We start from the raw sequence: 12,428 nt of genomic DNA, 5'->3' as shown, positions 1-12,428 counted from the left end.
AATTAATTAAAAGTGTAATACCATAGAACAAAACAAATATTATATTTATTTTGATAAAAAATAAAATATCTACATCAAAATTATTTGTCATTCTATTGTAGTTTCCATTTTGCTTAAAAATGATTGTCAATTAATAAAGAAACAAATTTATCTAAAATTAATTTGGATATGTTATTGCATTATAAATGGAAATATTAATTTACAAAACTTTGGAAATTACGAATAGACAAAATCGACCAAATAATTTAACATAAATAAATTATCATTGTTTTGTTAATTATTATAAATATTTATAAGTTTCCTAAATAAATAATAAGTTAATAAAAATATAAGATATACATCTAGAAATAAGTCAACATACAAATTCAAACATCAACTTATTTGGTAATTTGACTGTTATGTTTTATCGTGTGTAAGATATGTATTCAATTGTTATATTTTTTAATAAAAATATATAAAACTAACATTCGTATTGAAAAAAATTATATATTCGTATTAAAATAATATATGTAGAGGTTCGGATGTTTGCGTTGGATACTTGGATATTAAAAAAAGTAATATGATTGGTTGTGCAAAGCTAATAATAAAATTGGAAAAAAGAGTAGTACCAAAATTATGTTCTATATTAAAACAAAAATTAACTTGTAAACTTTCTTACAAAAGAGGGCATGTTTAAGTACTAATTGTCCAAACAGAAAACATAACTGACATCCAACTTGGGCCATACGAAGATCAAGTAGAAACTATGCAAACAACTGTAAACCCACCATCAACTAATAACTACCAGTTCACGAAAACATATACAAAACCAACTAACAACCACAAATGCAAACAGTCACGGACGGCCTCTTTTCTTTGTCGTCTTGTGTACAAATTTGGTCAAAATCAAAAGCTGCGAAGACTTGACATATTTAAAGAAAAGAGTAGCGCCATGTGTATTTGATTTGATTTCAAGAAAGCCGACCACTTGGAAAAACCATACCTGTAACCATCTCCATTCTTTTCCGCTATCGTCTTCATGTTTGTTACCTCACATCTAATGTTTTGGATTGAAACATCACGGAGGTTGTGAAAAGAAAGAGACAACTCATCGGAAATAGCAGACGGTAAACGCTGAAAGTCACAAAACAAAAAATTGTCAAAGTAATCTAAAATATATGCTTATTACTTGAATAAAATATATAAATTTTAATAATATGAAAACACATACCATTCTGTTCTCGGCGACTTTGGTGAACTCAATGATTGAAATTGTTTTCGACCTTTTCAATGTAGAACGTTTACGGCTAACAGATGTGGTTTCAGCAGCCATAAACTTATCAACAACCACATATTCATTTTTGTTTCTAAACTTTGAACGTGTACGATGAGCGATAAGAGACTCATCGGACACCAACATAACTGCTTTACATTTCTGAGTGGCCTAAAAAGTTCAGATAAAATAATAATTAGTTCTTTTTTAAGAAATAAAATTAAAAGTAAAAAAGTTATATATGATACTATACCTTCCTCTTTATCGGCAAAACAATTTGACCAACATCAACTTTATATTTCGGAATGGTCTAAAACAGGTAAATAAATACATAAGTATCTATCATAATTCGAACAAAATATCGAATCAGAAATACTCACATCAGAAACAACTATGGAGGACAGACTCGGTTCAGAAATAAAAATATTTGTTTTTCGTGTAGGATCAACCTATAAAACAAAAGAGTATAAAAATTATTAATATAGAATGAATTAATACATTGAATTATATAATACTTAAGTAATCAGATATACATGGGAGTTATTCTTCGGTATCAAAAATTTGTCCAGGTCCATCTCAAAGTTGCTTTTGTCCTGAAAAAAGGTAAACGTATAAATAAAAAAAATGTAAAGTAATCAACTTAAATTCATAAAAATATAATTAAGTAACTGAACCAAAACCTTTAAACTTAGATTTTCATCAACAACAACATTTGTTTTCCCCTTCGGATCATCGTAAGAAACATAAAACATTAACGGTTTAAAATGAAAAAATATAGGTAAAACAATTCAGTTAATTACAAACTCCTATAAATGAACACAAACTTTTAAACTTTGATTTTTATCACAAACAACACTTGCTTTGCATATCGGATCGGCTTTTTTATCTCAATCATCTTTGAACTACATATAAGGGAAATGTGTTTAACAATATAATAAGAATAATAATTAAATTTAATAAAATATGAAAAAAAAAACAATGACAAAAAATTACCTTCTTCTTAAGGTCTTCCATTTCAAGTAGAGATGAGAAAAAGTTATCAAACTTCGAATCATCAATATCCTACACAATTAACAATAAACAAATGTATAAATACAAAAAAAAATATTTATGATAAGTTTTAATAAATTAGATTAAAATATAGGGGTTTACATTGAACACAGACTCAAAACTTGCCAACTGAAGTTTGTCGTCTTCACATTCCACAACAACACTTTCCTGAAAGTCAGTTTCGGCAGTACTACACTTCTCCTTATGTTCGGACTACAAAAAAAGATAAAAAATAACAATGTGTGAAATTCAAGATCTACTTGTAAGCTCGCATTAATAACTAAATAATAGTATAGATGTATAATTCTAACCGCAATAACCAAATCATCACCATCATCACCATCATCACCATAGATGGAGTCATCCAAAACAACTAACTCAACCTTGTTGTTCTGAATTTGAGTACTGGTTTGATGATTAAAGACTGAAAGCTCGAAAATTTTATTTCCAACCATTGAAAAGACAAAGATAGATCGGCTGTCTAAGGCAAGATCGTTTACCATCTTAGAACATCCATGAGTAAAAACACAGCTGTCAGTTAATCCGTCCATCTTAACGTTCCAAAATCTATCTCCTAAATAAAGAGTTGATTGACCACCTTTGAAATTTTTCCCATAAAATTGCCTCCAAAATTCATCAGCCATGACCTGCATAGGCAGTGATAATTAAAAATTAATTTAAAAACCAATATACAGAAAGAAAACATTATTCATCATACTGATTGTATAATATACTACTTACAATAACGTCTTTGTCAGGTGTGATTTTGGATATAAAGCAGTATTGATGAACAAATGATTTAAACACCATTAGAAAGAATGATGATTGTCCAAATGACTCAAACATAAGATAGTTATATTTTCTTATACAACTATCCCGAACAACTTTGGTGAAGCCATCAGCAAGAACATGGCCAACATCAGTTTTTTTCAGTCTTACAAACCATAACTTGTTGCCATCAACAATCTTAACTGAATCTTTGTAAGGTGGTTGGTCTCCCCAAATCATTGAAGCAAAGTCATTAGGTATTTGCTATGAGTTTAAAAAAAATAAAAAAAAGACAAACATCAGTTTACTAAAAATATGATTAGTATTTAGAATACTAATAACCGTAGCAAAAATATCTGGTCATCTTCCTGAATAAGCTTTAAAAATGAAGGACTGTTGTTCACTGGATCCATATCTGAAAATTAAATATGAAGGTTTTTTACAAAATTAAACGGTAAAGTATTTATAGAAACACAATCAATATTTCTCAATAAGCTTTAAAACTTATCTCAATAGTTTTGTTATTACTGATTCACCCACTATTGTTGGTAGGGTAGCCAATGCAAATGCAGCTTGTATTCTTATCTTGAAAATAGAATAATTACTGAGCGAAGTAAAAGAATACAAAAAACTGAAGGAGCCCTATACAGAGCAAAGTAAACACAAAATTCAAACACCTATTAGTTCATCAAAGCACTTATTCTGCAATCCAAATAAAAAAACTCGGTAAAATAAGTTTAAAATATACCTTCACATTATGTTTTATATCCAAGTCAAAACACAAAATAATACATTGAAAGAAATTATAAAGCAAGAGAATTCAAGTAATAGAAATATTGAATTTTGATGTTAATTACCTTAGCGTTATCCCCTGTAAGCGGAAGAGAATAATCAATTAACAAAGAAACCTTCTTATATCACACCACCAATTCTGTCACATTAAAGATGAATTAAGTTAATTGAAAAAGGAATGGCTAAATGGATGAAACACATTAATGGTTTACTTCCAAATTTAAATTTAAAAAAATGATTGACTTCCAAATTTAAAATCAAACACATTAATGGCAAACTTCAAAATTTAAATTTAAGATAATGATTGACTTCGAAATTAAAAATTTAAAATCACACACAATAATAGTTTACTTCAAAATATAAATTTAAAATAATAATTGACTATCATTATACCGGATCAAAAAACACCAAAAACCGATAAAATTAAACTTACCTCTTGTGTTCGAAAAAGATTCAGACTCATGCAGTTGCATAAGTCATTATCAATAAGTTCAAGACATTGACCATATGGAACTTTTCCTTCCCACAATAAGCTTGCAAAATCATACGGTATTTCCTATGAATTGAAACAAAAAACATATAAGCTTAAAATTTAATTTTAATGATGTAAAACTTATATGTAACAACCAATAAATATTTTTAATATGATTGTTGAATAATTTGAATCTAATTAGCTATATAGAAACCAATAATTGTTGATTAAAGTTTATTAAAAATTAGGATAATTAACAATTATACAAAATGAATATAGTCAACTTCTATTTTAGGTAACTTTATTTAAAAATAAGCTAAATATAAGTCAAATTTAAAATTACTATAATATGTTGGAAGATTTAATCAAAATTATATATAGAATTTTAAATTTTAAACCACTAACATGTCTTTGTACATTGAACCCACTTAAAAAGGAAATACAATTAATGTTATTAACTCCAAATCGTTTACTTCCATAATATCCTCCAAATCAAAATTTTGAATTTTAAATCAAGTTATTATCTATTATCTAAATAAGGAAATTATCAGCGAAATATACTAAAAACACATTTGTTGACATTTTTAAAAAATATTAATATATTCTTAAACAGGCTTCTGATAATTAAAACGATATTAGAAAACATACAAATGTTAGCATCTTGAATGACATAATCATCTAAAATACAGTGAAAGTTCAAAACTCAATTTCGTATCTATTATTTTAATGACTTAAAGCATATACGGTAAAAACCAATAAATTTTTTAATATGATTGTTGAATAATTTGAATCTAATTAGTTATATAGAAACCAATAATTGTCGATTAGAGGTTATTAAAAATTAGGATAATTAGCAATTATAAAAAATGAATGTAGTCAACTTCTATTTCAGGTAACTTCATTTAAAAATAAATCAAATATAATTTAAATTTAAAATTACTATAATATGTTGGAAGAATTTAATCAAAATTATATATAAAACTCTAAATTTTAAACCATTAACATGTCTAGGTACATTGAACTCACCTAAAAAGGAAATCCAATTAATGTTATTAACTCCAAATCGTTTACTTCCATATTATACTCCAAATCAAAAATTTGAATTTAAAATCAAGTTATTATATATCCTCTAAATAAGGAAATAAAAATTAACAATAATAATTTTGGAACAAACGGATGGATAGCACCGAACCGTTATCATGATCCGAAATTCAATTGTCAAACATCATGGATCAAACCATTAAACTCCAAGAACAAATATGATATTCAATCAAGCTTCAAACAAAACAATAGAAACGTGGAGCAAAGATTCTGACAAAACAATATTACAAACTTAAAAAAGAGAAAACAACTATAACATTCAACTAACCTCTGTTGCTTATTGAATGATCGGAGTCCGATTGTTATCCAAGATTTAGGGATTCACATGAAAATCAAAATAAACAAAAATCAGTAAGTTTGATAAATGTCCAATACATGAGTTTGATAAATGTCCAATACATGATTAACGTTCATAGACACTACATAAATCAGAGAATGTAGATGATGATAACAAAACCTCTGATCTTGATATTGTTTGCAAAAAAAATATAAATGTTCAATCGCTTAGATTAAAGATGCATAGTAGATAAACAACAAACTAAAACAACATACCTTCAATTTTATGATCGGATCTACAAAATTCAGAACAACATAACTTATTTTGGTAGACTAACAATCCGAGTCCGAATTTCAAAAAAGATTGAGGGTTCACCATGAGAAAATACAAACCATAAATCATTCAGAACATATATTAATAAGTAAAAAAATAATGAACAGAAAGGATATAAAATTACATATTACAAACTTAAAAAAGATAAAACAACTATAACACTTAACTAACCTCTTTTGATTGACGAATTATCGGAGTCCGAAATCAGATCTACAGAAATCAGAACAAAGAAAAAGTTATTACAAATCAGAACAAAGATTATTAGAAATCCAAAGAAAGGAAAAGATAAAGTTTGATCGGATCTACTGAAATCAGAACAAAGAAAACGTTATTAGAAATCGAAAGAATCTTTATAAAATGAACTTTATATACAATTGAACAACATAAATAACAACATACCTTTAATTTCTTTAATCAGATCTACAGAAATCAGAACAAAAATGGTTTTTAGCAATCAAAACAATATTCATAAAAACAACTTTGTATAATACAATCGAATAACATAAATAACAACACACCTTTAATTTCTTTTATCGGATCTATAGAAATGAGAAAACAAATGGTTTTTAGCAATCGAAACAATCTTTATAAAAACAACTTTGTATATACAATAACATAAACAACGCAGATCTAGGTTCGATTAGATATATTTACCTTTGATCTTGATAAAATCTTGAAGATCCGATGAGATGATGAACAATTGTAGAAGAAAAAGAAGATAGAGAAGGGAGATTCGGTAGGTATGATTTCGGTGAACAATTTTGGCCATTTTTGCGGGTATTATTTTAGAGAGATTGAAGATACCTTATAATAAAGATGAAGGAGAATGAAGATTATTGACTCGGAATGGCAATGCTTGAATCGTATGCTTGAACCAGAAGGGAGATGAAAGGAAAATGGAGATGAATGTGGTGTCTAGGGTTTTGGAAAATAACATATAGGATCCATTTTCTGTTGACCCGACCCAACTCAATTCGGATCCCGCCTTTTTTCCTTGGAATCGTGATTGTTGAAAGCTAATTGGGATTTCCCTCCTAAACCAAATTGCCACATCAGCCTAGATGGCCAAAGACAAAGGACACATAGCCCAAATCCATCTCATTTATATATATATATAGATAAATAAGTCGGTGAATTACATCAACTGCATGCATGCCTATATAAAAGAGTGCAACTATACGTAGATGCTATTTGTCTCTCATTTCAAAAGAAAACACAGATATTTACTAGCAGAGTTTGCGTTGCATTGTGGTTTATACATGCAGGAGGAGATCGAGACTGAGATTTACACAGCGGGGCTAGTGGTGGTTGAAAAATCCACTCTTGTAGGGTTTTGGCAGGTGATTGCGGGGGCGGATCATTGGGAGCACGAGAAGTCGAAGGGGAGGGTGTCGTTTGTTAGGGACCCACTGTACAGGTATGTACGTTTATTATGGCAATTATTGTGATTATATGCACTGTTTATTAATCTCTGTTTTTTGTATTTCGCTAACACTATCTGCAGGTATCTGCACCATTTGCTCGCTACTTCTATTTCAGCGCGCGGCTACAGCCGTGAGTGGTGTACGACCACAGATCTTTTTTTCCTTTATTGTTTGTTGTATAGGAGGCCATGCGCGCTAGCACACGGTCTAGCCCAGTACTACGCCTCCGCCCATCACCGGCAGGAGCGCGGATTTTTGTATGGCGGGGCGTACGTGACCGTCATTGCCCGTTCATTGGGCCTCGTACCACACCAAGACCCACATCTACGGACGCCGCCAGTCATGCCGACGCGGATGGGTTTTCAGACGCTGTGGGGGATGAAGGTAATCAAGAGGTTCGCCGTTGGCCCGCAGTTTAAAAACTGCGAGGGGGGCGTATGGACAGAGGAGGCCCTACCAGAGCATTTCGAGCCCGTTCATCCTCCTATAGATCCTGCTGATGTAGTGCCCGTGGAAGACCCTCCGGAGGATGTAGACGGTGCAGCAGTGCCACAGCCACCGCCACCTGCCGGGGCACCTCAGTTTCCACGACACATTATTCCGGGTCATGCCCCCGGAGTTGCGCTACATCCGGATGTACGAGCCGAGCTTGACAGGCTCAACGATTTGGTAGGTTGGCTGGTATGGGCGGAGCAGGATAGACGAGAGAGAGAGGGATTACCCCCGATACCGCTTCCACCGGTTCGAGCACCACATCAGCAGCACCAGCCGCAGCAGCAGCATCAGGATTCGGATTCGGATTTGGATGCATAGACCTGTTGTTGTTTTTATTTTTATTATGGATGTACAAACTTATCTTATATATTTTTGTTATGGATGTAAAAAGTTATCTTATATATGTCATATTTATGTTTGTTTTCAGTTATTCGGTTACTTAATGATTGTTGTCTTAAATTTATATAATACGGAAACAAAATATGTTTTGAATATAATACGGAAACAATATATCCCTTGAATATAATACGGAAACAATATTTGAAAGAGATAAAATGTTAATCGAAAGAATAATATTTAAAAAAGCAAAATGTTAAAAACAATATAATATTTAATCGATATAATATATTTAAAGAGCCGATTTTCAAAATAGTTGATTTTTAAAAAACAAAAACTTTTTATAGTGTAAAAAACAAAAAAAAAAAACTTTTTTTAAAACCATAAAAATTTTCAACAAATAAACACATCTTCAAAACTATCCAAAAAACCATACCAAAACCCACCAAAACACCTCTGATTTCAGCCAAAAAAAAACCAAGTTTAGACGCCTCGTATAGGGTTGTACCCTTCGTATAGGGTTCCTTATACGTCGTGCCTGACACCCTCTGAGACCACCTTGAATTCAGTGCATATACGCCTCGTATAGAGCTATACGAGGCGTCTAGGGCACAAAAAGTGTGAAAATAGGCGCAGAGGGTGTCCAAATAGATCCAGCCTAAATAATGAAATCTAATGAAAATAAGTAATAGATAATGAAAGTATCAGTAATAAATAATGAAATCTAATGAAATCAATTAGATCAGTAATAGATAATGAAATCAATCAGTGATGTATAAAAAGATAATATAATCGAGTTTATCGTACGAAATTATAGGATGGATGCAGATAATATCACTTTTATATATCATAAATAAGTCGGTGAATTACATCAACTGCATGCATGCCTATATATAACTATACGTAGATGCTATTTGTCTCTCATTTCAAAAGAAAACGCAGATATTATTTCCAATCCGTTTCTACAATGAAAGTTTATTGGGATCCGCCTAATTCGGGTTGGCTCAAACTCAATACGGACGGTAGTTCTTTAGGAAATCCAGGGCAGTCAAGTTATGGAGGTGTTGTAAGGAATACTCATGGTGAATGGGTTTGTGGTTACGTAGGAAATATTGGATATAATACAAGTCTTGCTGCTGAAATTTGGGGAATAATGATGGGGTTACGTTTCATCAGAGTCATGGGGTTGAACAATGTTGTCATTGAAACAGATTCTCAGGCTGCGCTTTTACTTATCACGGTGCATGGTGTGGATGAATCTGATCCGCTAAGCTCGATGATAAACTCGTGCAAGAACGACATGGCACAGCTAAAGTGTTATATGGTTCATGTAAAGCGAGATAAAAACCGTTGTGCTGATCTAATGGCAAGGCTTGGGAGAACACAAGTTGAAGACTTTGTTGTCTATGATGACCCGCCAGCGGAGTTGATTCCACTGTTAAATGAAGATGCCGCAGCAGCGGGGGAGTCACTCTGATTATTCACAACAATGTAAATGTTTTAAATTCTTTTAGTTAGGTATTTCATGTGTCGAATAATTTTTTTCATTCATTACTTCAATGCGAGTTTCATCGGTTTGTGTAGCGTAAATATGCAATTGAATGAATGATGATCGTGTTAGTGGGTTTATCAAGTTCATGAGATCAATAATTGTTCCTCTCTATTGCGGTACTTAATTCGTGATTTCACTTGACATGCCACATCACCTTAGTTGCCTATGCATAAGAAATGTTTGACACATTATTCTGATAAAAGAAATGATGACCTAAAATGGAAATTTGCATAAGGTTCAGTATTAAATTTTAAGCAGTTTGGTAAAAAAAACATAATTGTTCATTGCTACACCAATCATGTTTCCCACTTCATAATTGTTCCTTGCGCTTACGGCTGCCACATCAGCCAGCTCACGGACATTAACCAGAATTTTAACAACAAATGTTAAACTGGTTAAGATATTGTCACCATGGTTACCAATTGATACGGAGCTAGCTAGCTCATACTTGAACTAGATGGACATGTCAATAAGGGGGCATAGCTTGGGCTTCGTCAAGAGTTACAGGCACATCATTTACAATTTTCGGAGACCCATATTTACTTTTTAATACCACATTGCGCCCTTTTGGGCCGAGGGTGACTCCTACTAGATCTGCAACCTTGTTGACACCAGCCTACTGCCTACACACCATTGCACACACGTATCAACACAGAGTGTCATCACGAAACGTAATGCCGAGATGAAGTACAATTCTTTCCCCATTGCCTTAACCTTTAGAGAACTTGTTTTCTACATTCTGGCTTTTGTGTCCCAAACGACTCGACGAAAAGTAATTATGAGTGAATGCACAGGAGTAAGTTTTTTTTTTTTAAGTAAACTTCATTAGAAACAGCATCAACCTGAAAACCGGGAGGCCAACAACAGACAACTACATAATTACATGGAATCTTCTAGAAGTTATTTGAATCATGCATAACACAAAATCAAATGTCAGAGAATAAAATCTAATATTCATCATTATCAACAATAAGGGTGGACGGGGCGTTCTCGGGGAGGCCTTGCGGTGACCACCTCCACCGATCGGGAACACCGCCGCCATCAAAGCGGGGTCCCGATTCGGGGCGTATATTGGGTGTGGGTTCACCGATGGAGGAGAGGGGAATGGTGTGGGGCCAGCCCACTTTCAACCAATCAAAGATTTTCTTTGTTTTTTTTTTTTTTTTTGAATAAAAAAATAAGGGGAGTTAAGAGGGGAGTGGCGCCATCAAATGGGGGTGTTAGGGGAGTTTAAGAGGGGAGTTGACGTGGCACACGGGGATTGGTTTGGCGTAAGAGAGGGGACTCACCTATTAGGTGAGCACCCCCTTCACCCTAAAATTTCATCTTTGAAACAATTATCAATATCAATTATATAATGATATTATCCAAAACTTCAAATCATACTATATCACTCATGCATCACACAAAATTTAAATTTTCTTTTATAAAAAAAGGATCTAACATATGAATATAATCATCATCATCATCATCATCATCAAAATTTCATCTCTGAAACATAATATAAATTAAATTAATAATAATAATTCAAAATCACAAAACACTTCAACTAAACCAAATCAATCCAAATGCAACATAATCACCATAAAACTAAAAATAAACTAAAAAACCTACAGACTCAAAACACCAAACCCTAACCCTAAAACAACCGCAATTCCAGAAACCGAAACCGAATCCGACGTATCAGGTCCAGGACTAGCCTCCGGCTCATCACCAGAACTCATAACCTGGGCCGGAGACGGAGCCACATCAGAAAAAGAACCCTCCGGCGGAGCAGAAATAGCAGGCGGAAAGTACCTAACCGGCACCGGACTCATAACCTCAACCATCATACTCACACCTTGTTTACACCGATCAGAATCACCACTAATGAAATACATCGTCCCAATGTTATTGAGGTCGATAACCGTATCACCGTCGTTGAAGAACGCGATCGGATTGCTTGAATCGCAGTGGTAGAACCCCCATTTTTCAACCACTGTAACAGAATCGTTCTTGTAACGAAAATCTGTAAAAAAACAAAAAAATACAAGTAAATAATTATTAAATGATGATGAGTTTAAAATTGGTGAAAAAAAATTGAACTTACGGAGAGAATCGCCGATGTGGAAGCGGCGTCGGGAAGCCCAGACGTTGTAGAGTTGGGATTCGTTGGTGGCCGGAATACGCCAGCCGACGGTGCCGCCGACTTGGAACTCGGTGGCGGAGATGGTGGTTATGACGACGGCGATGGTGAAGATGAAGGAGTAGAGGAGAGGTGAGCGTGAAGAAGTGGAAGCCATTTTTTTTTTCTGTGTGTGTGTGTGGAATGTTTGAAGTGAATAACAGTGGTTGTTGTGGTGGCGATGGGGGTTTATAAGGGTGGTGGTGAGGTTTTGGCGGGAATTATGGGGGTGGTAGACGTGGGGACGTGGGGTGGTGGTGGTTATTTGAGGGGTGTTGAAAAGTCGTGTGCTTAAGGTGGTTGTACTGTTGGGATAAAAGGTTGTACTATTTGGAGTGGATTAATATTGACCTGGTCAGAATGATATGGTTAACTTCCATAGGGTTGGTTGCCTCATGGTTAATATATATAT

The 12,428-nt window shown here is 33.2% G+C and overlaps 2 protein-coding genes across 2 annotated transcripts; both read right to left on the bottom strand.

The window, feature by feature from the left end:
- Positions 1 to 650: 650 nt before the first annotated feature.
- Positions 651 to 2,430, bottom strand: LOC118484804. The gene is made up of 7 exons (XM_035980809.1): positions 2,405 to 2,430; positions 2,246 to 2,314; positions 1,786 to 1,845; positions 1,633 to 1,701; positions 1,506 to 1,562; positions 1,211 to 1,423; positions 651 to 1,113 (listed from the first exon to the last, which is right to left on the bottom strand). The coding sequence occupies exons 2-7, from the start codon at positions 2,264 to 2,266 to the stop codon at positions 886 to 888; spliced, it is 648 nt and encodes a 215-aa protein (XP_035836702.1). The 5' UTR covers positions 2,267 to 2,314; positions 2,405 to 2,430; the 3' UTR covers positions 651 to 885.
- An 8,994-nt stretch (positions 2,431 to 11,424) lies between these two features.
- Positions 11,425 to 12,428, bottom strand: LOC110896420 (stellacyanin). Its single transcript, XM_022143779.2, has 2 exons — positions 11,942 to 12,428; positions 11,425 to 11,860 (listed from the first exon to the last, which is right to left on the bottom strand). The coding sequence occupies exons 1-2, from the start codon at positions 12,132 to 12,134 to the stop codon at positions 11,463 to 11,465; spliced, it is 591 nt and encodes a 196-aa protein (XP_021999471.1). The 5' UTR covers positions 12,135 to 12,428; the 3' UTR covers positions 11,425 to 11,462.

This window comes from Helianthus annuus, chromosome 12 (genome assembly GCF_002127325.2).
Source record: "Helianthus annuus cultivar XRQ/B chromosome 12, HanXRQr2.0-SUNRISE, whole genome shotgun sequence".
Lineage (NCBI taxonomy): Eukaryota > Viridiplantae > Streptophyta > Magnoliopsida > Asterales > Asteraceae > Helianthus > Helianthus annuus.
The sequence above is the reverse complement of the archived record's forward strand: the minus strand, read 5'-3'. Positions and strand labels throughout refer to the sequence as shown.

What these genes read in the sequence shown, in the direction of transcription:
- LOC118484804 (XM_035980809.1), bottom strand. Translation starts at nt 2,266, where the DNA reads ATGGAAGACCTTAAGAAGAAG. An exon ending in TTTTGCCGATAAAGAGGAAG is followed by an intron (nt 1,424 to 1,505) that starts GTATAGTATCAT and finishes TGAACTTTTTAG; the next exon opens with GCCACTCAGAAATGTAAAGC. An exon ending in AAGTCGCCGAGAACAGAATG is followed by an intron (nt 1,114 to 1,210) that starts GTATGTGTTTTC and finishes TGTGACTTTCAG; the next exon opens with CGTTTACCGTCTGCTATTTC.
- LOC110896420 (XM_022143779.2), bottom strand. Translation starts at nt 12,134, where the DNA reads ATGGCTTCCACTTCTTCACGCTCACCTCTCCTCTACTCCTTCATCTTC. An exon ending in CCACATCGGCGATTCTCTCC is followed by an intron (nt 11,861 to 11,941) that starts GTAAGTTCAATT and finishes GTTTTTTTACAG; the next exon opens with ATTTTCGTTACAAGAACGAT.